The sequence below is a fragment of the Fusarium fujikuroi genome, chromosome FFUJ_chr02 (genome assembly GCF_900079805.1).
Source record: "Fusarium fujikuroi IMI 58289 draft genome, chromosome FFUJ_chr02".
Classification (NCBI taxonomy): domain Eukaryota; kingdom Fungi; phylum Ascomycota; class Sordariomycetes; order Hypocreales; family Nectriaceae; genus Fusarium; species Fusarium fujikuroi.
Window position 1 is genome coordinate 3,499,027 of NC_036623.1, and position 24,510 is coordinate 3,523,536.

The 24,510-nt window shown below is 48.9% G+C and overlaps 8 protein-coding genes; 4 read left to right on the top strand and 4 right to left on the bottom strand.

The window, feature by feature from the left end:
• Positions 1–404: 404 nt before the first annotated feature.
• On the bottom strand, positions 405–1,412 carry FFUJ_04262 (related to arylamine N-acetyltransferase; the record flags this gene model as incomplete). The annotated part of the gene is made up of 1 exon (XM_023572473.1): positions 405–1,412. The coding sequence occupies one exon, from the start codon at positions 1,410–1,412 to the stop codon at positions 405–407; it is 1,008 nt and encodes a 335-aa protein (XP_023426591.1).
• Positions 1,413–2,106: 694 nt separating this feature from the next.
• On the bottom strand, positions 2,107–3,338 carry FFUJ_04261 (related to glutaminyl-peptide cyclotransferase; the record flags this gene model as incomplete). XM_023572475.1 has 2 exons in its annotated part: positions 2,107–2,644; positions 2,701–3,338. The coding sequence occupies 2 exons, from the start codon at positions 3,336–3,338 to the stop codon at positions 2,107–2,109; spliced, it is 1,176 nt and encodes a 391-aa protein (XP_023426592.1).
• Positions 3,339–5,072: 1,734 nt separating this feature from the next.
• FFUJ_04260 (related to ethanolaminephosphotransferase (aminoalcoholphosphotransferase)) lies at positions 5,073–6,691 on the bottom strand (the record flags this gene model as incomplete). XM_023572476.1 has 4 exons in its annotated part: positions 5,073–6,065; positions 6,124–6,249; positions 6,412–6,521; positions 6,613–6,691. The coding sequence occupies 4 exons, from the start codon at positions 6,689–6,691 to the stop codon at positions 5,073–5,075; spliced, it is 1,308 nt and encodes a 435-aa protein (XP_023426593.1).
• Positions 6,692–8,298: 1,607 nt separating this feature from the next.
• FFUJ_04259 (uncharacterized protein) lies at positions 8,299–9,024 on the bottom strand (the record flags this gene model as incomplete). XM_023572477.1 has 3 exons in its annotated part: positions 8,299–8,721; positions 8,774–8,868; positions 8,919–9,024. 3 exons carry the CDS (start codon positions 9,022–9,024, stop codon positions 8,299–8,301), a joined length of 624 nt encoding a protein of 207 aa, XP_023426594.1.
• A 3,252-nt stretch (positions 9,025–12,276) lies between these two features.
• FFUJ_04258 (uncharacterized protein) lies at positions 12,277–13,079 on the top strand (the record flags this gene model as incomplete). XM_023572478.1 has 3 exons in its annotated part: positions 12,277–12,720; positions 12,789–12,967; positions 13,016–13,079. 3 exons carry the CDS (start codon positions 12,277–12,279, stop codon positions 13,077–13,079), a joined length of 687 nt encoding a protein of 228 aa, XP_023426595.1.
• Positions 13,080–14,017: 938 nt separating this feature from the next.
• FFUJ_04257 (uncharacterized protein) lies at positions 14,018–15,916 on the top strand (the record flags this gene model as incomplete). The annotated part of the gene is made up of 1 exon (XM_023572479.1): positions 14,018–15,916. One exon carries the CDS (start codon positions 14,018–14,020, stop codon positions 15,914–15,916), a length of 1,899 nt encoding a protein of 632 aa, XP_023426596.1.
• A 1,096-nt stretch (positions 15,917–17,012) lies between these two features.
• FFUJ_04256 (uncharacterized protein) lies at positions 17,013–18,594 on the top strand (the record flags this gene model as incomplete). XM_023572480.1 has 2 exons in its annotated part: positions 17,013–17,571; positions 17,645–18,594. 2 exons carry the CDS (start codon positions 17,013–17,015, stop codon positions 18,592–18,594), a joined length of 1,509 nt encoding a protein of 502 aa, XP_023426597.1.
• Positions 18,595–19,567: 973 nt separating this feature from the next.
• FFUJ_04255 (related to TSM1-component of TFIID complex) lies at positions 19,568–24,119 on the top strand (the record flags this gene model as incomplete). XM_023572481.1 has 2 exons in its annotated part: positions 19,568–23,203; positions 23,256–24,119. 2 exons carry the CDS (start codon positions 19,568–19,570, stop codon positions 24,117–24,119), a joined length of 4,500 nt encoding a protein of 1,499 aa, XP_023426598.1.
• Between the last annotated feature and the right edge of the window lie 391 nt (positions 24,120–24,510).

Sequence of the window (24,510 nt, forward strand, 5' to 3'; positions counted from 1 at the left end):
TGTTTGTATGGTTAATCCTAGTAATGCAATATCCCAAGTATGTAATGAGACTTCTGACATTAAACCGGTGTGTCAAAATCAACTGGTCCAAAGGCATACTTCGATACATTAGATCTGTTAAGTGTGTTCATCGCGCGGAGAGGTTTGGAAAACTGAACATTAGACACATGCAATGCCATTGAGACCCATCATCCCTCACGCCAAGAAACTTCTGGTTCTACACAGAAAAGGTTTTGTACAGAGATATAAGACTTTATCGATATAAAGCATGTTTGCGTATTACCATAACCGAACGAAACTAATTCACGGTTTTCTGTGCTAGACAGTCTCATATAAACTCTTAAAAGTTGAACAATCATTTCTATCATAAACCTCTAAATTAATGACTGCTGATATATCATCCTCTACTCGCTCTTAATCTCAGTCTGGAAGCCCTTAATAGCCTCTCTCTCTTCCGTCGTCAAATCAATGCCAAAATACTCCTTCAACGCCTCCACTCTCTCATCCTCTGTCTTCAACTCTTTCAGAACCCTTGTCTTACCTCCGGGGTTCTCCTTAACCACATCATTAACCAGCATTCGTTTCCCGTAAATTTCTTCGCCCGTTGGTGACGTTTTGCTCTCTCTTAGAAGGAACTTGACAATCAAAACCGTCGTTGTCTGGAAACTGCGTGGGCTTGTGCCTGTGTAGCAGTTGCTAATCTCGAAATCGGCTGGTAGCCATTCAACTGAGTGACTGAAAGCATAGAAGCTGGTCCAAGGCTGGTCGCGGGAGTTGCGGCATTGGTAGATCCAGAGACGACGCCCGGACGTGAGCTCTGTTTGGCCGGGAATGAAGTCCTTGATAAGACGAGCATCTTGTGTCCCCATGTTAACCCACTCGGCGCCCTCGATCAAGGGCATGGGCTGTGTTGGGCCGTCGCCGCCAAATGAAGCATCCATAACCCAGCGAGAATTATCAGGTAGAGTTACAATATTGACAATGTGAACCCTAGGAACAGTTAGTGAACGATACTGATGACAGAATTGGGTTTTATCTTGCCAGCCAACGAAATCACCGTGAGGAACACCGTCCTTTCGCAGACGAACTCGTACGCCTACGGGATATACTTGGAAACCAAGAGCTCTCAGCATGTAGCAGAAGAAGAGGTTACTCTCCATGCAGTAACCCCCCCTTCCGCGCCCATCCCCCACGATCTTTTGGTAGAGAGCTTGAGGCTCGAGAATGATATTGCGATGCGACGAGTAATGCAGCGTCAAGTTATCATATGGGACTGTTGCGATCATGTGCTGATGCAGCACTTTGAGAAAGGCATGGTCCAGAATAGGCTCATTGCCCACGTAGAATTCTTGAGGGACCTGAAGATGTTTGAGAAACCCAGCAACTTGGGCTTCAGAATAGATGGCTGACATGGTGAGGTGTAAGATGGTTGTGATTTACAACAACTACTGAAGAACAGTGCCTGTGGAAGAAGCAGGGAGCAGCAACCACTTAAATAGAAGACCTCCACTGCTAGCAGACTTAGAACTGAGTCAAGAGGGCGCCAGAAAAACCAACGTCAGCTTGAACTACAAATATGATCGATACCCTTACCTTACCTTACTCGTATGTCGCGCAAAACCAAAACAAAACTGCCAATAACCCGCTGGAAGTTGGCGGTAGCGTATCATCTCTCCAGACTCCATAAAAACTGTCCGGGGCTTAAACTTGGAGACGCCCTCCTTTCACAGGCGCAGTCAGGGTCCAAGATAGAGTCGGCCAATCAGGGAAATTTGGCGTCTACTTCGGGAGTTATTGCTAGTCTGATGTTGGTGCAAATCCCTAATAAATGCCTCTCCTTCTCGGTCCGTCTTACACGGTACCAATGGGAAATATGAGCGTTTTCAGGGTTCCTTTGATACAGCAGAAAGGTCATGAAGACTCCGATGAACAAGAAGAGCAGTAGATTCAGATGTTAGCTAGTCTACTAAAGACTCCTTTACTCCATGTTTGCAAAATAGACCGTTCATTACATGGCTCTTTTCATGTCATCGCGCCTACAACGCCAAGCCCAAAATAACCCACCGACCTTTCTCTAAACGATGCAGATATGTACGTTTGTGTCGTCTAAAGCTCCGTCCTCCGGCTCGACGTAGTTGTCGCAGCCGCACCATTCCTCTTCGCTTTAGTTCCCGCCAACTTGGGCATGAAGTCCTGGATACCCATCCAGTCCACCACGAACGCAGTGGTGATCCTCGCCCAGTCACGCACGGTTGGAAGATCGAGGTGCTCACCATCGTCTGTGATCTCGTGCCACACATCGGGGAATGGCGATGGAATGAGATGCAAGATGTCGACGCCGCGCTGCATGAAAGGCCGGTGATCATCGTCAATATAGCTGCGAGTGAATCGATTGGCTGTTTTGTTGCCATCTGGGAGGAAAGGGAATCTGGGCTTGGTCTCGAGGACATTGAGTTGTCGCATTCGCTTCTCAAGACCTGCCATGGCTCGGTATGCCCAATGGGTTGTAAGGAAGTAAGAAGGGATAGTAGGATCCGCAGATCCTAAAAGATCGAGAAGAACAAACAGACTGATAGAGTCCAGGGGAGTCCTGTAAGTTGCAGTAGATCCATGGAACTGATATTCCCATTCCTCAGCAAGTGATCTTGACACCAAGTCAGTCAACCGTTTGGCTTGTATTTAACTCCATATTCAACATACCTGGCTCCATAAAGCGAGTCCTCCTCCGTCCAATGCTTGAATGCCTCTTCGCCATCTAGAAAGATGATCTGGATTCCCTGGGTCTCTTCAAGCCCATCATCCGCAGATCCGTCCTTCTGCATCTTGGCCCATTTCGCAGTGAGCGCATCCTCAATGCTCCTCGCAATGTGCATCAACATGGCACATGGCGCTGCGCTATCGATTGCGCCAATGAATCCTTCAGGCTCATATTTGCTATCGTAGTGCGCGACCAGCGTAAGTCGACTGACGTCTCCGTTCTGCGCCCAAGGGGGGTCTCTTCGAAAGATGAGGTTTGAGAATGGGATTTGCTTGTTTCCGTGCACAGGCGTCTTTGAAGTGGAATTCTGTATTTCGAGTTTCCATTCGGGGAGATTTTCCCTGAAGAACTCGACAAAGTGTTTCTGAGCACGCCGTTGACCCTCGGTGCCAGGCACACGAGGGATCAGGATAGGAGCAAGAAGCTTGCCATCCTTGATATCAAAGTCGTCGCCGGGCGAAGGAATGTTCTCGAGGGTTTCATCTGAAAGTGTCATGGACTCGGCGACCGTCGATAGAAGCAGGCAGACAAAGACGAGAAGCTTTGCAAGGAATGACAGTTGCGATAGCGGTCGAGGCATTGTCGAAGATTCAGCCATGGATGGGAAGACACCAATAAATACTACTCTAAACCAACAAGAAGCGGGTTTTGGTTCGGGTTATCGTGGGGCGCAAAACTAGCTCATTCCGTCTGGAGGATCAGAACAATCGTATGACAATGCGCAAAAGTTCAGCTGTGGCAGTGAGCGTGGACGTTGCGAACAAAGACAGAGCAGAATCAAGCAAACAAGTGCTTCGTGTCAGGAGTTAAACCTCTCTCGCCAGCCCATCCATGCCACGGAGGAGGATAAGGCCAGGTACGACAAGAATAGATGTGGGGAGGAAAATAGGTAGTAGTAGGTAGGTAGGTACTTCGCCCAGGCCCAGAACCACAGGCGAATCTTGGTACCTTGACACAACACTCCAGCCACAATCCCATATGCGTGTGGCCACATGCAGAGGTCAAAGCTCACATTATTCCCCGTCAATTCTTTGGTTTTTCTCTATAACAATACTAAGCCTCGACCCATTGTCCGTCATGTGTTTTATGAAATGGATCTGGACTTCATTCGGGTCCTTCAGCAGCTATGAACGATATTGGTCCGAAGCCCCCTGTTAGCTCTCGGCGAAAGACGCCTGTCTGATGTGCACAACAGGCGTGGGGGAGGGCGGGAGAGGACCCTTTAAACTATGGTCGAACAGCCAGGGGTCGGGTTATTATAGTTGCAATGGTCAAACCCCATTGGTTCACGGTTATAAAGGACCTGAGGGTGCATTCGATATGGATAAATCACACCAAACGCATTTATCAAGTTGGACACGTATTACTTTTACTGGCCTATACAGATATAGTTATACTGTTGGCGTTATCTCGATTCTCTTCACTACCTATGCCAAGCTGCTATAGTCTAGGCTGAATGATATGGAAAGATCTCGTTGATCATACCTAAGCCTGGCGTGCAAGTCAGTCTTAGTAAAGACTGGAACGCATTCCAGAGAGACTGAAATTCGACACAATGTTATTGATACTGAGACCACCTTGAAGGAAAAGCATAGAGTTGTGTTATCTGATCATTCATCTTGACCTGATGGGGGTTTTGCGTTCCTTTAAATAGGTAGGTAAGCATTATTGGGAGCTAGCTTGGGAATTTCTCTCTCAAAAACTTCCCTTGACCCAACATTATGATACGAGAAACTAACGAGCTGGCAAGCAAGATTTCATCGCAACTCTTTACCAAAGGTTCCTGCAGACATCTATCTTCTGAAGCTAACGCAGGCTACGTCATCCCGTTAACTCCACGTTTCTAAAATGCTGTGAAGGCCCTCATAGGTAACAACGATAAGACAACAGTCGAGGTATCATGAAATTGGTATGGACGGCGATAGATAATGTGTCTGAAAATTTGAAGCTTCTTATTGATTTGGCTTGCGCCTTATGCGTCAAAGCCGGGCCTATCCAAAGGCGTCTCTAACACCATCATCTACACGTACTCCTCATTTATATCTATTACAATGAATATACCCCAATGGTTGTTGACGTGATACAAGACCCCTTAGTATCCAAGCGTCATGAAGAATGCGAGAAACCCGCAAGTAAACACCAAACGCCCTCGTCATGCTTTGATTCCTCGCCCTGTATCGCGACACCAGTATTTTTTGTACCATGATCTCTCTCCAAAATGCTGCGCCTCTCTGGATGGATTATTTTCTATGTCATTTCGATCTCTCAGGGCTTGACAGAACAAAATTGCTCGGCTAGAACGGCTAGTTCCGGCTTAGTGTAGCTTATTGGCAGCCTGTGCCGCCTTGTTGGCGATCTGTTTCTCCTTGGGGATGGTGAGGGCATTGATGCCGAGGTAGTTGCAAATGCTGGTAACAACGAGCCAGGCCCAGCGGAAATAGACAACCATGGAAAAGAGAAGATAGGCCCACAGGTAGAAAAGCTCGAACTGGGCGCTGACCTGAGGGAGTCCAAATCGAGGCATGTTTCCGAGGAACGCACCACCAACAAGGGGGTATAGCATAACGGTCCACCATGGGAAAGGTTGGCGAGTCAAATGGGCGAGAATAATCTTAGTGGTCAAGCGGCCAAAGACGAATGACATGATGAAGCAGAAAAGCATGAGGTGGTTCTCCTTCATGATGGTACTGTAAGGAGAGAAAACCCAAGCGGCGATCGAAAAAGTGAAGACGGCCATAGGAATCCACTCAAGGAAGACGGGAAGAATGGGCTCTCCTCTAGACTTGCGAGCCTTGGCAACGTTGAGCACACAGAAGGGAATCTGTGTAAAGACGAGGGAGCCAATGATCAGGCCAATCCAGATATCTCGGAAAGTGGTCTCGCCAAGGAGCTCAGCAAGCCCAGGGAGAGTATCCTTGATGCCATTAGCCAAAGGAATGGTCCAGATGCCAGGTCCCCAAATGCCAGACATGATCATAATTGCACAGGCAATAAGGATGCCTTCTGTAGGACCGTTGATAACGCCTAGGTAGAGAGTATGCGTGTGGTAGGTTTCCCAGGTCGAGAAGAACATGGGTAGGCATGGGCATAGAGCGGTGATGATGCCAGCTGGAGAGGTACCAAGACCCATAGCGGCAGTTTCGAGCAGACTGGCGAGTGTGCAGTTCAAGGAGTCGATACCGTGATCGAAGAGTTCACCGAGGCCGCTTGAGGTTCCAGTTCGTCGAGCTTGCTTTCCGTCGAGGTTATCCATCGTTTGGTACATGAAGAGGCCAAAGGCAAAGCTGAAGTAAAGCCATGAAGGAGCCTGCAAGAACACTTGCGTTAGTACGTCACTCCAGAGACATGGAGGGTCTCCCACATACCGGTCCAACAAGATCAGGCATCCAGATTGCACAGAAAGCGACATTTATCAGGATGAAGCAGAAACCCAAAAGGGTCACCATGTTGGGAGCAATCCATAGTGGTAGGAGGTTGACAGAGGCATTCCACTACATGACGACAAAGACGCGTTAGCTATCACGAGCTCCCAAAAAAAAAACTTGGCACGCGAGTGCTGCCGAGCTCGTCCAGATAATAATTGTTGAGATAAAAAAGCAACACAGGGTCGAAAACATGCGCAAAGGAGAGCTGGAGGTATAGGCAATACATACGAAAGGACCAAGAACGTATCTCGAGACTGGCGACAGGTCGACGCTTGAGTACTTGTATGACTTGAAGTGCACCAGTGCGTCATCAGAGATGCACTCGGCAACATTCTTTTCTGCAGGGCCCCGACGTTAGTGGTCAACGGTCTATTTTGCAATGCTCCATGGAACTTAAGCGTTCAAAGAGTTTCTTCTTCTCGGACTTACTCGTATTAGGAGCCATATTCGTACCGTCCGGGTCGGTGGCCGTTGGGTTGTAAAGCGGAAGTGTCTCGCTTGCAGTCATGGTGGAAGAGAGGGGCCGGAGGAGGAGGGGCAAAAATGGGGGACTCTTTTAAGAAAGGGAACGAGGTGGAAGGTAAAAAAAATTAAAGACGTCGGTAAACACGCCTAAACAATCGGACCTGCAGCGACGGCGCAATAGTGACTTGCAGAAGGACAGGGTAAGTAAGGTAGATCCGCCAAAAGGCCTGCAAATGGATTGACCCTCGGCTCTCTACCAAGGCGGTGTTATCCTAACAGAGACGGGCGGCGCGGCACGTGGGTGGGAAGAGAAAGATAATCCAAGAACAAGCGTGACAGGTTTTCTCTTATCGACAACGGTAGATGAACTGGATCTTAAGCCAAGGTTATATGTGGCGGACCTGATTTGCGAAGACGACCGGGAGGGCTGAGACAGAGTAAAACAGCCAAGAATAGCGGTGAAGAGTCTGATAAAGAATTAAATATGTTGATGAACAGTTACCGCCAAAGAGTGTTTTTTTGCAGTTGAGGAAAAGAAGGGATTGAAAAGGTTTAAAGGGGCAGGTTTTGACAGCTCAAGACTAGGACTCGAAATTGGAATTCGACCTCCAACTCGTACTGGTGTCGTCGTACGTCGAGCCCCTGGATCGTAAACCCCAAAGCCCCTGCTAACACCAGCGATCCGATCCACTAGAGGTATCCGCTTACAGGGGAAACACGCATCTAAAATTGGGTAATTAGCGGCTCGTTCATTTGAAGGCTCCAATCATCAATTTGACAGCTAACGAAACAGGCCGACTTTGACGGCCCCTTTCTTGTGAGACTCGAGAACAATAGCAAGTTCCTCGAGCATCCTCATGTAGTGCTCTCAATTGCACAGTGACCTCAGCATGCTCAGCCCTGTCAAAAGGGTGCACCAGCCCTGTCTGCTCACGAGGAGGAGCCGCATAGACACCTCATCATGAGATTGTTTCGACGTTATTTGATCCGTCTTAGCCGTTGGTGCCGAGGCGAGGGATGAACTAACGCTATGGATCAATGGCGCATGAATAGAATGATTTTCACATGCCCTTCTAGGCTCGTGAGCGCGTGAGCACCAACAAAAAGAATACGAGCTTCTCATTCAACTGCAATTGGCTGGAACGGATGCTAGTTGGAGAACAAAACTTACATCACGGCAGTTTGGTTGATCCGATAGCCCGGTACACGTCTAAGGGTCTTGAAATGCGGAATGTGGAGTGAAGATCAACTGACGCTGACTGTGATGTCCTCCAACTCTCGGAATCCTTGAACCGACAACGACATGTCTCGATAGACCACTGCTTGTTTCCATGCATCGTGATGTCACACTGGCTTCAAATCTGTCGTGAAAGGTTCCTGGTGATTCGACTGCTTGATTGCAGTCAACGACATGTATTTCGTCCTGTTCTACCCCCGATTCCCATCTCTTCGTCCCTCCGACATTAACGATATTAATGATGTAAAAGGGCAACCCCTCAAGTCGAATCATAAAAGAAAATATCCCACCATAAAAGACAACCAAACACCTAGACGTCCAAGGCTTCAAAGGAGTGTGGAGCAATAAACACAAGAGAACAGAAGCAATGCAGTAATCTCTTTGGCAGCAAACCGCCAAGCATCACGAGAAATTCAGAGCATGGCGAACCCAGCGAAGATGGTGCTCAAGACAACAGTCAGGCCCCATGTGCGCCCAGCCTCAATGACGGCGGCGCCGTTGGTCTTTGTTGTTGTTGAGCTGTCTGAGTCGGAGTCATTATCATCGTCGCCTCCTGGAGTGCCAGTGTAGACAACATTGGGATCGTCAGTAGCGCTGGCTGTCGCTTTCACGGCAGCTGTGTCGGTAGCTGTGGAGGTGGCGTTGTACTTCTTGGGGTTGCTGGCACCGCATGGGTGGTTCTGGCGGCAGTCAGAAGCGCAAGAGGCACTACCCTTACAGTCCTCGACACATTGGTTACCCCATTCCTGGCAGACGTAGAATGGCAGGGTCAGGGAGTATTCAGACACGTTGGGTTGCTTGCCGTCGCCGCAGATGCAGCCGTATGTAAGGGTTTTCTGGACAAAAGAAATTAACAGTTGTCAACCAAGCCTAGATAACGAAACTTACAGGATCACAATCGTTGACCTTGGTATCTCCCTTGCTAGTCTGACTACAAATCATAGGGCAGGTTTCTATTTCGTTCTGGCACCAAACACCTGGTTCTGTATCAGTCCCTGCACCCTAAAATACCCGGCGATAGAGCTTTACTCACGGCGTTGAGACAGGGGTACACTCTCGGGGTCAATAACATAGTCGGCGTTGACAACGGCAATGGCTGAGGCAGCAACGGCCAGAACGGTTGTTCGGAGAGAAGGCATTATTGTGACGTATTTGTGTCTTGTATGAGAACTAGTTGTGCTGGATACGATGAAGGTATGTATGTGGTTGATACGTATGCGAGAAGTCCAAGAAAACTCGTAAACGGTGAAGATTGACGAAAGGTATGAATTTTCTTTGGCCGGGAGTCAGCGGTTTTATTCACTTGTATTCCATTGGAAGTCTCTCTCTTTCCCATAATGAGGAGATTGCTTGTGCTCTGCGGGAAGGAGAGGTATGGAGGATGCTATCACTAAGACAACCGGGGCACTACCCGTCGGCTCGGACGATGTTTGACTTACAGATTAAGAACGAGGTATGTGAGTGACGACCAACAATTTGAGAAAAGCGAGCAAAAGAAGAAATAAAAGATGAAGATGACGAGTTAACGACTGTTAAGAATCAAGACCAGGTCTGATATAGCGAGTGTATCAAAAGCAGGTGGTGAGAGAAGAGGACGATGAAGAAAAGGTCGAGGAGGTCCGAGACATTTCAATGACAGACAACCCCCGGCTATATGTATATGGATGCATGGATGATGGATGGATACCTCTTACCTACCGCCGGGCTACAGCGTCAAAAGAAATGATCCGTAGCAAAAGCTGAGGCGAGACCCGAGCCTGGGCGATATCATGACCACAGACCGTGGACAAAGTAGCACCAGTAGCACCAATTTTCGCAGAGCGAACAGGGGACTTTGGGAGCAGCACAGCGGTATTGGGCTTAGCTCTAACATATCCCAACAGCAATGAGACTTTATTTGCTCCATATCGTCCACCACTCGGCGCATTTTGTGCCCAGGAGGTCCCGGAATACTCTGGAGGCTAGGCCCGATAGGCTCAACTAGTGCGGTCCGCCGCTGAAGCTTGGACTTTTTAGGGCGGTCTGGGGAGGTTTGGCTCGCTTGTTGTAAAACCGTAATCTCCAAGGCCCTTGGTTTAAGAGCCGTGATTAAAAGGAGTCAATAGTATTATCGATAATGTTCTTGTTACAGCAGCCCCGTCTGTGATCTTCAGAAGATCCCAATGGAGATCTTTTCAGTTGACTCAACGCTACCGTACTCTTGTCAGATGTCGGTGATGCCCCATACTCGCCATCATGGGCTTAGATACGAGTGGAGGTCGTCCTTCGTTTGTCTCCTCTCAACCGCATGTCTAGAGCTTGGCTTTGTGGCGGACGCGAACGGTTGACTACTACAGACCCCACCTCTAGTAGTCATGAAGCGATATGAGACCACTAGGTACTGCGCATTTGTTATTTTGGTCTTCTCATTGTGCATCACAGAGTGCATCTTGGACCACGCGAACGACGCGCTCCAGTTGGTGGTTGAAGTCGCTCACAACATGTACGAGCCCACCATGATTCACGTCGGAGTATTCTTTACGGGCGATTGGCCACTCGGATGCAAGAATGGTGGCCAACTGTTCCCATAAAGGGTAAATCTGTTCGGTGCTAGGCATCTGGACCAGCCAACAACCTTCGTATTTCTTGCATATGGGCGGGGCATGTCACTGCACTGAACCCTTTGATAACCCCGCGCAATGCACCACGACGAGAACATGATGCTATGGATATCGCGCCAATCGTTGGTGTTGATGATATCTTGTTTGTGCCTCACGATGGAGCTGACGCGGCCAGATGTGCAGACTCATAGAGAAGCAATCACAGTCGCACATTTTATGAGGTATCACACAGCAGAGTCGAATAATCACCACTTCTGGTAACCCAATATCGCAGGTGAAGAAACACTCTGCTGGCTATAAGACATTTGGAAAGCGGAGTGCATTTGGAGATATGACGGACTAACCGAAGCGATGTCCACTTGTCTCTCGTACAAGATAGTAAGGTGACTTCCTATCGTATCGAATCGTGCTCGTGCCATGCAGGCATCAATCGAGGCGAAGGCCCTTACACGAAGACTTGGTTATGACGGGTCACAAAAAGATAACCAAACCTGAAAGAGACCAGCCTCGCTTTCAAAGGAATCTTCGAGTCTCGAGAGGTATTCATTCTATGTGGAGAGTAGATTCTAACCCCGCAGAGCCAGGATAATTTCACCCGATTCAAAGTGAACCTGCAAGAACTTGACAGAAACTTTGGGCCACTCGACCTTGGTGTCTTCCTCCAACTTCGGTCACTCCTTTGATTCCAACCTCCTCTATTTCGCTCCTTGGTTACGATTAGAGTTACAGTTTGAACTGGACCAGATGACAATGTCATATGATATGATGAGAGTTCTGCGGCTTAGAACAAAGTAGCCAGGGTCTCTGTCCTTGTATCCCTTGATAGAAACCCACATTCGATGAGATCTCACGCTTATCAATCTGGGTTCCGCTACATCCCGAGCTTAGACGACCGGTATCCGACCGACCTCTTCGGCCGGGCACGGAGCGGATGTGGCTTTTGAGCTCCGTATTTCAAGATGAAGGCCGGCCGTGAATGCGGCGGTCATGGTGTACCCTTGCAAGTGTGGTATTTTGGTTGATATCCAAGTCAGTGGGCATTGGGTTTGTCTACGAAAACCGTATCCGTACTACATACAGCATGAGATTGGTTTACTGTAAGTAGGTAATTAGCTTCAGGTAGGCATTGAACGATAAGTCAACTCTCCTCCCATGTCGCGATACCTCGCGGAGACTGTAGATGTAAATACTATGATTAACCAAATCCGTAGTGGATTCACAGAAACAAGAAGCCAGAGGTCACAAAGTTTACAGGTGCGTTCTAGGTTGTCCCGACTCCCATGGACCGGGGGCGCGGGCCCCTCCGTCAATCGGAAAAAATCAAGCTGTAAGGCCCGGAACGGCGCCGTTTAAGGCTTTGCTCTACGACATCACATCCAATTCATCCTTTCAATTGGGACAAGCTATCGCCACTACCCAGACACACCCTACCTTATACCATGTCCCTGGTTGGATCGTGCCCTCTACTCGCTCCGTGATTTCATCATCAACCTCATCCTGACGACTTGTACATAATTGACTGTTTCTCTACCGCTCCGCAACCCAAATCCTTGCGCTTTGTCAACTAAAAAGCACGGCTGCAATTCATGGGCTGTTATCCTAACTCGCTGATACGATTTCAACCGTTAATTAAATATCAACATTATTCAACTGGATCGATTGAATCATTGCGACACGATTTTACCATTGAGTCACATACAATTCAGAACTATTAAAGCTGTCACATCGAAAGCCTCTTTGCTAGCAACTCGAACCATTCAAGCCCGACATTTTGTTTCAACGCATGGTTGAATGGCGACTGCGATAGATCAAGCGCCTGGCAATGGCAATCTGGCCGCCAGCGCATCGCATCCAGGTGGTTCTGAGACACAGACCACAGCTACCGAAGTGTTTGAGACACCACGCACATCCTTCGATCATGACCCGCACGATAGCAGCAATCACGGGCGGCACGAAACTGAATCATCCACCGTCTCCCCGAGTTCGATAACATCGCCACCATACTGGCTCAACACCCGTGCCGGCCATCAACGAACCATATCGAATATGTCGACCGACTCCGTTCTTCCTGCTGGTGCTATAACCCTACGTGACAACGAAGCGAGCGAATTCGACGACCGCAACAGCGCTTGCTGGGCCAAGAGTGTTGAGATTGTGAGCTATACCATTGTTAACGGCAGTGCAACAAATATCGGGGCCTTTGTGGTGTGGAATATCCGTGTCGAAGCTCTCAATGTGAGTAACTGGTGCTGGTTCAGCAGTGGTGTGCTGATCTGAAGACGTGTTGACTGACCCAACGATAGGGGAGTTATATGAATATTCGTAAACGGTATTCGGAGTTTGACGACTTTCGATATCGGTTGGTTCAAACTTTCCCCGGATTCGAGGCAGCTGTTCCGGCGCTTCCGCCCAAGAGTGTCATTTCCAAGTTTCGGCCCAGATTTCTCGAGAAAAGGCGGGCAGGCCTACAATACTTTCTCAAGTGCGTGTTTCAGAAGTTTCCAGTGCAGTATTATGCTGACTTTACTAGTTGCATATTGTTAAATCCAGAATTTTCTGGATCGCCAGTCCTCAAGGAGTTCCTCTTTGCATAGCGTTCCTATCGTCTTAGCATCTTCTCTTCTTTGGATATGTTTACCTTTAGGTCTCAATCATGGGAGGCCTCTTTGTACAAACGATATATATTACTTGGCCCAGTCTCACGCACATATGCAGCAGCCAACGATCCGTATTAATGATAATGAGTTGGATGATCTTATCACTTGTGGCCCTACGGGGGTATTGCATGCTTGTCTGTTCTTAGCTTGTGCTTGATTCGAGAGCCAAGATGGAACCGAGGTTTGGCATTGTCGTACGAAACAGTCAAGCATATCTCGAAAACCATACCATTTGCTTCGCCAAGACGGTACGGCTCCGCCTTCATCACTGGGCGTTTAAGCTCTCGTATTCAAAGGGCTGAGTATAGGCGCCAGGGCGCAGCAGGAGAATTGTGGTTGCTAACAACAGGCGCGCGATACTGACAGTTAAGCTGTTGACTTTGAATGAAGCTTAACATAACATGTGGAGTTCGGTATGGCTTAGAGGATATGCTGTTACGCATCAGCCAATGAGTGAGTTTCTTGACGGATTTACGTGCCGCTATTCTGACGATTTGCCAGCCACGAGTCTAGAACATGTCGGTACGCAACGGCATTTACCAAGCATCGCGGCGTCTCAATAAAGCAATCTATTGAGATTTTACGGTGATGCCAATGGTCTTTGCAGGATTGCCAAGTGCCGTTCTCCCGTGACAAGAGTGACAAGAACCTGCTTTTCTGGGCATTGGCCTGACTACATCAGTAGTAAAGACCATGTTTATAAGAGCGACAAGATCCAGCTCTGAACTAAAGAGATTCGAAGTGTCATGAGTTCATCAAGCTTCATCTTTTCTTGTTCCTCAATGTGATTAACAGCCCTTTCCAAGGATTTTATCGCCATTATCACCAACTTGGCTCCCACCCCCACATCCTCGACCCAGTTCAACCCCACGACCATGACGCAACTCGATATTCTAGAAAACCGTTGTTTGATGTTACCGGTTTTAGTGCAGACCCCAAACGATATCAGTATGGAACTGGAGGGGACCCCGTGTCAATCATCGTTGGACTTAACAGCACAAAAATTCTCAACCGTCAGCTCTACGTCATCCACTAACAGCGACTTACACTTTACCACTAAGACAAAAGATTACATGAACTCTCTACACCCACCTTCACCGAAGCAGTTCGAACGAATTGCACTTGTTCAACAACAACGCGAACAAGAGACAAAGCGCAGAGATCGCGAGCGAAGGCGCTGGTCGCGCGAAGCCCAGCGTCAGCGCAATAGAGCTGCCAGTATGTCGACAGTCAGTCAGGAGGACCAGGCGCAGGCGCAAGCTGCGCGAACTATACAGAAAACATTTAGAGGATATCGCGCAAGAAGAGAGATGCAAGGGTTTGGCTTGGATTCAAGTACAAGATGGGTCACTGCAATTCGAGAAGCTCAATTTCGACATGCGACATTGCCACGACCGAAAACAGAAGCTGATAGCGAAGCTTTTGGTAAGTCAAAAGCGGACGATTTTGCGAAACACAAGTCGGCCAGTGCACGAGAAAAATGGAAGAAGGCGAGCGCCGTTGCGCGACGAGCAGGCCATGATGATCTTTTGTCAGATTCTGAAGCTTCAGAATCGTCTTCCGATGAAGATGCCTCCCCCGAAGAACGAGCTGCTGCACGAGCGCGACGTGAGAAAGCCACTGCTGCACGGAAACATGAGGCGCGCATGATGGGAATTCGATACTTCCTCGAGATGGTCGACCAGAAGCACCGTTATGGAAGTAATCTTTGCCGTTACCACGAAGTTTGGAAGCGAACAGATACAACCGAGAACTTCTTCTACTGGCTTGACTATGGTGAAGGCCGCAACATTGAGGTTGATGGCTGTCCACGCGATCGACTTGAGCGGGAGCAAGTTCGGTATCTGTCTCGTGAAGAGCGCCAGTACTACCTTGTTGAAGTTGACAGTGAAGGCCGACTCTGTTGGGCGAAGAATGGCCAGCGCATTGATACCACAGAAGAGTTCAAGGACAGCATATACGGTGTCGTGCCTGTGAACGATTCCACGCCGGCTTTCAACGCCGCAGCCCAGCCTGAGGATGCACGATCCCTCGAATCTGTCAGCAGTTCCAGCTCCGATTCTTCTCTAGAGTCACGACGAGAGGCAGACCGGGCTGCCAAGTATGCGACCCCTGACTTTGACAACAGTCAGGGTATGAACAAAGTGTCTCAGATTTCAGCGTCCACAATCTTTAACAAGTTGATGCGCAAATCTGTCAGGAAGAATACATGGATCTTCGTTGCAGACACAAGCTTTCGCATGTATGTGGGCATCAAAGATTCAGGGGCATTTCAACACTCGTCTTTCCTCCAGGGTTCGCGTATATCTTCAGCTGGCCTCATTAAAATAAAGAATGGTCGACTTTCATCCCTCTCACCACTGAGCGGACACTATCGTCCACCCGCTGCGAATTTCCGCGCTTTTGTTGCGAGCTTGCGGCAGTCAGAGGTTGACATGAGCCACGTCTCGATCTCCAAGTCGTATGTTGTGTTGATAGGACTGGAAACATATATCAAGACGAAACGCAAGGGCAAGGACTTTGCTCAGCGTGTGGGACACAGGAAAGATAAGATAATAGCCCCAGAGGAGGCGGCTCGTAGGGAAGAGGAAGCCAAGGACAAGAGTGAAAGTGCCGCGAAGGAGAGGGAAGTCTTACAACGAGAAGAGGCAGAGAAGCAAGAGGGAAGACCAGTAAAGAAGGTCTTAAAGAAGCTTGGCATTAAACCAACAAAGGAGGAGAAACAGGCTGCGAAGAGGGAGAAAAAGGAGGATGTCGAGAAGATGCACGTATAGTAAGACACTTGGTGTTTGGCGAGGTGTTTTGGTTTTACGATATTATACCCTTTGTGTATAGAGCGGTTCCCGGATTATGGTTCACGACATCAAGTACGAATACCCAAGATCATGAATATTCTCTTCGTGTAGCTGCCAGTTCTAGCTAACAAACGATATTGCTGCGAAGCTCATCTAAGCTGTGTAAAAACCCCTGCCCAGCTATTCATCCTATGGCTTGAATAGGTAGGGCTTCGAGACTTTACTTACAGTACCCAATAAGCGAAGGTGTCCAAGCATGAAGAAGCACAGAACGGTCGTTCATGTATGCCAGGGACTATCTTGAATGATGAGACAACTGATTTGAGAGCAAAGGATTTGGATCTTACCCGAATACTTCACTGAGAATAGAGGTCCTAGGTTCTCTCGCTTTTTGTAATGTACATGATATTCATACCCTGAAACCAGATGCATTCAAGCAATCTCACTACTAGTAAGAAAGCATAATGTATTAATTCAGTCGTAACTTAAGCGAACACTTGAAGCTTTTCAGTAGAAATACAAGTATTTCAGTCAAAGAATTCAGTTTCTTGATACTTTCTTCAAATAGTTAATAAACTTTTCTGCTATGTTATTATATTTGTGGTCCAGTCACAAAGCTGTCATTCCAGAGAAAGCTCCTTTGAACCTCCACTGTGCTGGTAGTCAATATTTCTGTCACCTTATTTGGCACCTACCTGGGACAACCTTACAGGCAACCATTGGCATTTATCGCACTATTGTTTTTCGAGGTGCGTATGACCAACTCATTTGCCACAGGTGGCTCCAGCGCGCGAATGCCCTGTAGCTCTGCATTTGTCAGTGGGATATAGGGGGCACAGTGGCGCCATTGCCCTGAAATTGCAAGAACACTGGTGCTCAAAACCCTGGCTTGGTGGCCTGCGAGACGGAGCCAAGCTTCCACTGACTGCAAACGTGCAGTACAGACTGGTCGCACTCGCACCGAAACCGCGTTCGAAAAAAAACCATCAACATCGACGACGCCATCTTCAGACTGAGCTGGCGGACTGAGAGAAATACATCCTTGAAACCATGCCAGGCATTTGGTCGTCTTCCAATGGCTTCCGTCACCCGTTCCTCGCGGCGCGCTGAAGCTCCGCACCAGCATCACCCACATCACCACCTGACGCCCCCAGCAGGAGTATTCGCACATGCCCAGGGCGGAGGAGGAGGGCGCAACAAGAGGGCACTCGACACCCACGATCGCGATTTCGATGCGATCAAACCGAAAAGAACGCGATTAACAGTCGAGATCTTCGCAAAGGGTACTCACGGACTCCGTGATGCCGATATCGACAACAACAAAGCGGCACCACCCACGCGCAAACCTGCTGCGACGCCTACAGTGGCGACTACGACACCAATACCCCCTCCTCCTACGACCGACAGCGCGACATCGAAGCCGAAGCAGGAGCAGGCTCTTACAAAACACCAGAGCAAAGTTATCAATGGAATCAAACATGAACTCGATCGGTTGCAGCCTCAACCGAGCGATACTAATACCCAGGAGCAAGGCCGCAAGCTGCGCTCTCAAGAAGCTACGAGGTTCAAAAGCGAACTCTCTGCCTATTTTCCTGAATACGATGAGGTGATTGGGAATGAGCCCAAGGAGCAGCGTACGTCCAAAAAAAATCCCCATCGTTCACCTAATGTTGCGTACAAGATACATCATTTTCTGACTCTATATAGAATTATTCAATGTTGACACGCCCATCGTAATCGTCGATTCCGATCCCCGACGCGCGATCCCACAAACTCACCACCCCGCAATTGAATATCCTGTACGAGGATACGGCGATGCCCTCTTCTACAATGTATTCGATTGTCAGCAAGTCGATCTAGGTTTTCTAGAATCGCAGTCGAAGAACAAGACCATTGAAGATCCTTTACCAGATAAACTATTTCAGCCAATACATCGTCGCGCTGAGCGGCTGGAGAGATCAATACGTAACACCGAGAAAGGCAGAGCACAGCACGAAAGGGACCAAATTATCCGACTTCTTGAAGGACTCCAAGGCCATGACTGGTTAAGAGTTATGGGCGTGAGTGGTGTAACAGAGACAAAGAAGAAGACATTTGAGCCTGCTCGTAACCATTTCATCAAAGGATGCCAGGCTATCCTTGACAAGTTTCGAAATTGGGTGTTGGAAGAGAAGAGACGGAAGATGGAGAAAGACAAGGCCCGGGCTGAGAAGGAAGAAGAAGAAAACTCATCAAGTGTCGAAGAAGACGAAGCCGGCGATGATAGCGAAAATGGTGATGCAAGCGACTCGGAATCACCAGCAAAGCAATTGCAAGAGGAAGCCATGGCAAGATCCAAGAATGCCAAAGGCTCAAAGAATCGAAAGTCGACTCCTCAACCAGCTGTAGCCAAAATCCCGCGTCCTGCAAAAACAGCACCAGCTCCAAAACCGCCAGAACCACCCAAGGAGTTCAAGTCATTCTTCAGCAAGAGATATGAGCGTGACAGCGCTCTGCATCGACATAGGCGCGCAGGGAGGAAGATTATGGCATGGGGTCTACCCATGCCTGAGATACCCGAGGTTGATTTTGATTTGCCGGAGGAATACCGTGGTGAAGATACCCTCAAGGCTCGCGCGAGGCAGCAGCGCCGGGAGCGAAGACGCAGCAAGCAGTGAGTGGCTCTTGTTTGGCTGTTTGTAATATCATTGCAGGCGAAGAGGATTTGTAGGCCGGTTGTACTAAACGGGTTGGCGTTTCGGGAGGTATCTGGGACGTCCTGGTAAGGGCGATGGTATCACAGTTGTCTGATTGGGATTGTGCGTGTAACTCGAGAATCCTCATGAGATGCTGTATTAGAATTGTGCCCTGTCGTAAATCAAATTGGGCTGCGAAGCCAATGGCATGTGACGCCTGTTTGTTACTCAATGAGTTCCAACTTGCCTGTTAAGGATGAGAGGTTATAAACAGACATTCAATAAAAAATACCTGATAAATGATAGAGAAATGTCCAATGCCGACGTGTCTTTGTTTCAGTGAGAGAGTGCAGCAGTTGAGCTGAGTTACGCTTCTTGGGGTTCCTTGGTAGTGGAGTGCTTGAGATTTATTACCTTCATTCTTCTGTTTGTTCTTTGTTAATAGCCCGTGATAAAGATGTGAAGTGTCCAAGTAAGGTACGTACCGCGCCGTGAGCCCCATGAAATGGATGGAAGTAGAGCGGTCCGTGCACGCCAGCTTCCTGACGCGCCGCGAGCTGTCTTCCTTCTTCTGCAAGGTTCAAGACGAGAATTTAATATACGGTCATTTTCCAGGTTTGCGCGAATTGCGCTTTTGCAGCATTTGTATTTAACAATAAGGCCGTTCTTTTACTAATTCATCGGCCAAACTCTTCTAATAGCCACGTTACTCCTTCCGCTCCTCACTTCACGCTGAACCAACTCCGCATACCCCGTTCAAATTGCGCCGACACCTTGAAAGAAGCACAAGACTGCACGACAAGAGTAATAGGAATCACAAATACACCTAGCGACTCTGAAGGCTTTTTTGCGCTGCGCATCAGGCTGTGACGGCCATCGATGCTGAGTCTGTGAATACCAGCTCGCAGGGGCCCTCAGGCCTTCGTTTTCTTTATCCTGCCTACCACCAGTCAACATGACTACACTCGCCATGTCGCAGGAGGCTGCGCCAGTGAATCACTCTCTACTCGACATAGACGACGAAGCGGCCTCTACAGAAGACGGATCAGTGCTCGAGTTCTTCATCATCAAGCAAGAAGTCAATCTCGAGGTCAACTTTCGCGATAAGCGCATTGATGGAACGACCGACATCTTTCTTGTCGTGTTCAACGATAAGATTGAGGACATAGTGTTGGACGCTGCAGATTGCGAAATCGATACCGAGAACATTTTCATCGCTGATGTTAAGGAATCAAACGGTGATCTCGTCGAGAGTCATAGGCGGAGAACAACAGCAACCTACAATGATCCATATGCCAAGCTCACTCACCCAAAGAGTTGGAGTTTGAGAGCCGATCACCACGATATTCGCCGCAAGCGTGCACAGTCGATATTCCGCAGCCGCAAGAACGATGTCCCCGCCGAGAATAGAGAGTTCGAGGGGTGCACACCGGTCTATCGATCGCTGAAGGTGAACCTGCGAGGTAAGGCCGAGCCGGATCGCCCGAGGCTCATCATCAGGAAGTCTATGATAGGTCTTGATGCGAACGAGCGATCCAACAAGCAGTACAGAATCACCATACCATTTACCCATGCGAACCCCCGAGATGGGATACAGTTCGTCGGCGTCGATCCCCTGGACAACCGGTTTACACACATGTACACACGAAGCTCGATACACCCTGGGACTGCTTCGTGCATTTTCCCTTGCATTGATGACCACGGATCACGTTGCGACTGGAGGATATCAATCAAGTACCCCCGTACCTTGGGTGATGCTTTGCAACAAGCGCTCGCTACACAACAGAACGGTAGTAACCCCGACAAGATGCAGATTGATGGCCAGGAGCGAATCCATAACCTTGCCGAGGAAGACAAACTCCGCGAGATGTCGGTTGTCTGCTCCGGTTTCCTTATGGAAGAGACTGTAGATCCCGACGATGACCACAAAAAGATAATGACCTTCGAACCTGAAAAGAAGGTGTCTGTACAGAAGCTTGGTTTTGCAGTGGGCCCATTTGAGCATATCGATCTTTCATCTGAGTTTAGAACAGAAGAAGACGAGGTCAAACTGGGTATGAATGCGCTCAAGGTTCACGCATACTGCTTACCACACCGTGCCGACTGGGTAAGGAATACAGCAGCAGCCATCACTATGGCAGCTGATTTCTTTACATTCACGTTTGCTCGATATCCGTTCGGCAATTTCAAACTCTGCTTCCTCGATGATATGATTCAGGACACTGTGGCTCTCTATTCCATGGCTTTCGTCAGCAATCGGTTACTTTTCCCAGATGACATTATCGATACCGAGATCGATGTCACAAGAAAGATGGTTCAAACATTGGCGTACCAGTGGATTGGGATCAACATGATACCGAACACAAGAAATGACCTATGGCTTATAGTTGGCATTGCACATTTCATGACAGATCTCTTTATGAAGAAAATTTGCGGAAACAACGAGTACAGATTTCGGATGAAGACACTGTCCGACAAGCTTGTTCAGATGGACGTCGAACGGCCTTCTCTTTACGATCTCGGCCCTTATCTGCATTTGGGAGAGTTCGAGATGGACTTTATGACTCTGAAAGCTCCTGTGGTTTTCTTCATCCTGGACAAGCGACTCATTAAGGCTTCAGGAGGACACGGATTGACACGCATTCTCTCTAAACTGTTAACCAAGGTTCAGATTGAATCTTCTGACAGGGCTACTATCCTTGAAACAGAGAAATTCCGAACAACTTGTGAGAAGGGGGCAAAGTATCGGCTTGAGAGCTTCTGGAGCCAGTGGGTCTACGGTTCAGGATGCCCGCGATTTGATGTCAAGGCGAAATTCAACAAGAAGAGGCTCTGTGTTGAGCTCACGCTAAACCAGATCCAATTCCAGACAGCCAAGAAGCCACCACTAGACAAGAATGATTTCCTACGCGTTGTCAAGGAGCGCCGCTCTGGTGTTAAGCCAGGCGAAGTACAGCCTCTGTTTACAGGACCGATGACGGTACGAATCCATGAAGCGGATGGAACGCCTTACGAGCATATTCTAGAAATCCGCGAAGATGCCACAAGGTCTACCAAATTCGAGATTCCATACAATACCAAGTATAAGCGGCTCAAGCGCACGCGCCGCATGAAGGAAAAGCAGAACGTTGGTGCCAGTATGGATGCGGAAAACATGGATGATGCGCTCCTCTACTGCTTAGGCGACGTTCTGCAGACGCCAGACGAGCAGGCACAGTGGGAGTTGATTGATTGGGATCCCGAAACTGAACGAAAGATGGACCAGGAGTCCTACGAATGGATACGTGTAGATGCCGACTTCGAGTGGTCTTGCGATATGAAGCGGACTCTTGAGCCGTACATGTACGTGTCACAATTGCAGCAAGATAGAGATGTCGTTGCTCAGCAGGATGCTATGCTTTACCTGACTCATGGCCCTTTGCACCCCATCGCGTCAGGGTTTCTTACCAGAACGCTTGTGGACCGCCGTTACTTTCATGGTATCCGAACTATGGCTGCTGAAGCTCTGCCACGTCAGGCCAACATTAAGGATCTATCAATGCTTGGCCTTCGACAACTGATGAAGGCTTTCAGCGAAATGTTCTGCCACAAAGGTACGAACCAACCAAAGCCGAATGACTTTTCCGACAAGAAGCAATACAACGTTCAATGCGCTATTATCAAAGCTATCGCTCAAGTGAGAGATGCTCACACTTATAAATGCCCTCTTGAAGCTCGCCAGTTTATTCTGGACCAACTTCTCTTCAATAACAATGAGGACAACCCTTATTCTGACCACTTCTACATCGCAACTCTTGTGGAGGCTCTTGCTACGTCCCTCATCCCTTCCAAGCAAGATGATTGGTTTGCGATGCAGAACAAAATCCCCAATGAGGATGAGAAGCAGTTCCTCGAACGGGCCATAGAGCAAATCGAGAGAGTTTTACGGCGAGATGAATGGACCCATTCGTACCAGAACGTTTGGACTATAGCTGGTCTTAGTGCCAAACAACGATTGATGAAGGCGGAAGTAATCCCGAAGAGGTACATTGATTTCGGGCAGTATCTGTTGGACGGAACGAGAGATCTGATTCGGATCAAGGCCTTTGAGGCTCTGATTGACCTGGGGGCTATGCTGGATCCGACAGTGTTCTCATTCTTAACATACTCGCTCATCACCGACCGGTCACCATATGTGCGGAACAAACTCATCGAAGCGGCTGCCTCTGGGCTCGCTGCCATCGCTTTCGGAGAACATACTAAGGTTGTTAAGAACGACCCTCGACCGGAAGATGAAGGAGACCTTCTGCTTGTGCAAGATAGTGCCCAGGAGATTGAGGCTAGAAAAGAAATGTTTGCCAGAAAAGAGAACCTGGATGCAGCACTCAAGGCTTTACGAAGAGAGATGGATGAAACCTACGGAGGCGACGAACGACACTATAGCATTGCGATGCGTAAGGCGCTGGACCATCCGAGTCTCGGTCGTGGTGAGATGGAGAGCATGCTAGATTTGGCGGCGATGATGTTTGAGGAGGCGGGCGACTGGGTCATTACGCTCCCCTTACCAAAGGCCTGGAAGGTCGAGAGGCCTGTGCAGCAGCTCTCTAATCGCGTAAGTGCCACGTTGTTTACAAGCAAGTCTGTGCCGGTGCTAACTTGGACAGTTGATCATGAAATTCAAAGCTCATTACAGGACGACACCCCGGGAGCCAATCGTACAAGCACCACCGCCTCCACCTCCCGCTCCGCCTGCCCCTATCGTCGAGCAGAAGCGGCCTGCACCTCTGCAGAAAACATCTTCTATCAAGATCAACACCCACAAGACGGCCTCTGCCCAACGCCCAAGTGTCCCTCCGCCTCAACGACCCTGCACCAGTGCCTCTCCCGTTGTTCAAAGCCCGAAGCCCACTCTACCAAAGCAAGAAAGAGACACCATTGTTGCATCACCAGGTCTGTCTCGACAAGCAAGTGCTACGTCTTCATCAGGATCCAAACCATCCTGGCCCCCTGAACCCTCATCTGCTTCTAGTAGCAAGCGCCCTCGACCTGAGAAGGATGAACAGCATACTCCGGCACCCAAACGCCCAAAGGTCGATAAGCCATTCGATTCGGGTATCCTCAAGAAGAAGAAGAGCAAGATCATCACCTTGAGGGTAGCTCCAAACCGCCTCGCTCCTTTACTGAGAAAAGAAAAGAAGCCAAATGGGAATGGCCGGGTATCTCTCCCCTCAGGGGCGCCAAGAGATGGCCCTGCCCCTCCTCTGAACTCAAGATCAGATTCCATAACAGCCAAGCCCGCCAGAAAGCCTCTTCCTGGAGATGTGGCGCGAAGGCCTTTGCCTGGAGGCGCGGCATCATCGCCGCATCCTGTGCCAGAGAGGAAGGCCTCGCTAAATACTCATTCGAACTCTACACCGAAGCCCAAGTCTGCGAGTCCCGCCACGAGCACACCCCCTCCTGCAGCAGCGCCTACTCAGCGGCCCAAGATCAAGCTTATTCGAAAGCCACAACAACCACCAGCCCCCTAAAAGCCGAAGCCAAAGGGGGCATCGTCTCGCTGGCCTATGCTAAAGCAGCCCGTCGATTGCAACAAGTTCGGCTCAGCCATAGAGCAGTTTGCAGCCTGCCTACTGGCAAATAATATGCTGTCAGTAAACTTGCTACCCTTCTGGCCTCTTGCTCGTCCCTCTGCGGACCTGGCAAGTAAGTGTGGCTAGTGACGAGAAACCATTAAACGTCAATGTAAATAGGAGCATAAGAATGTGATGTGGATTGAACGCAAAATGCGACACGCGGGGAACGAACAAAGATTTTTTATCATTACGTTCGAACGAGAAGTCACAGGATTTTACGGAAGCTGGTTTGTGGTGTTTCACGCATTTGGTATAGGGGGCAGAGGTCACTGAAAAACTGCATTTT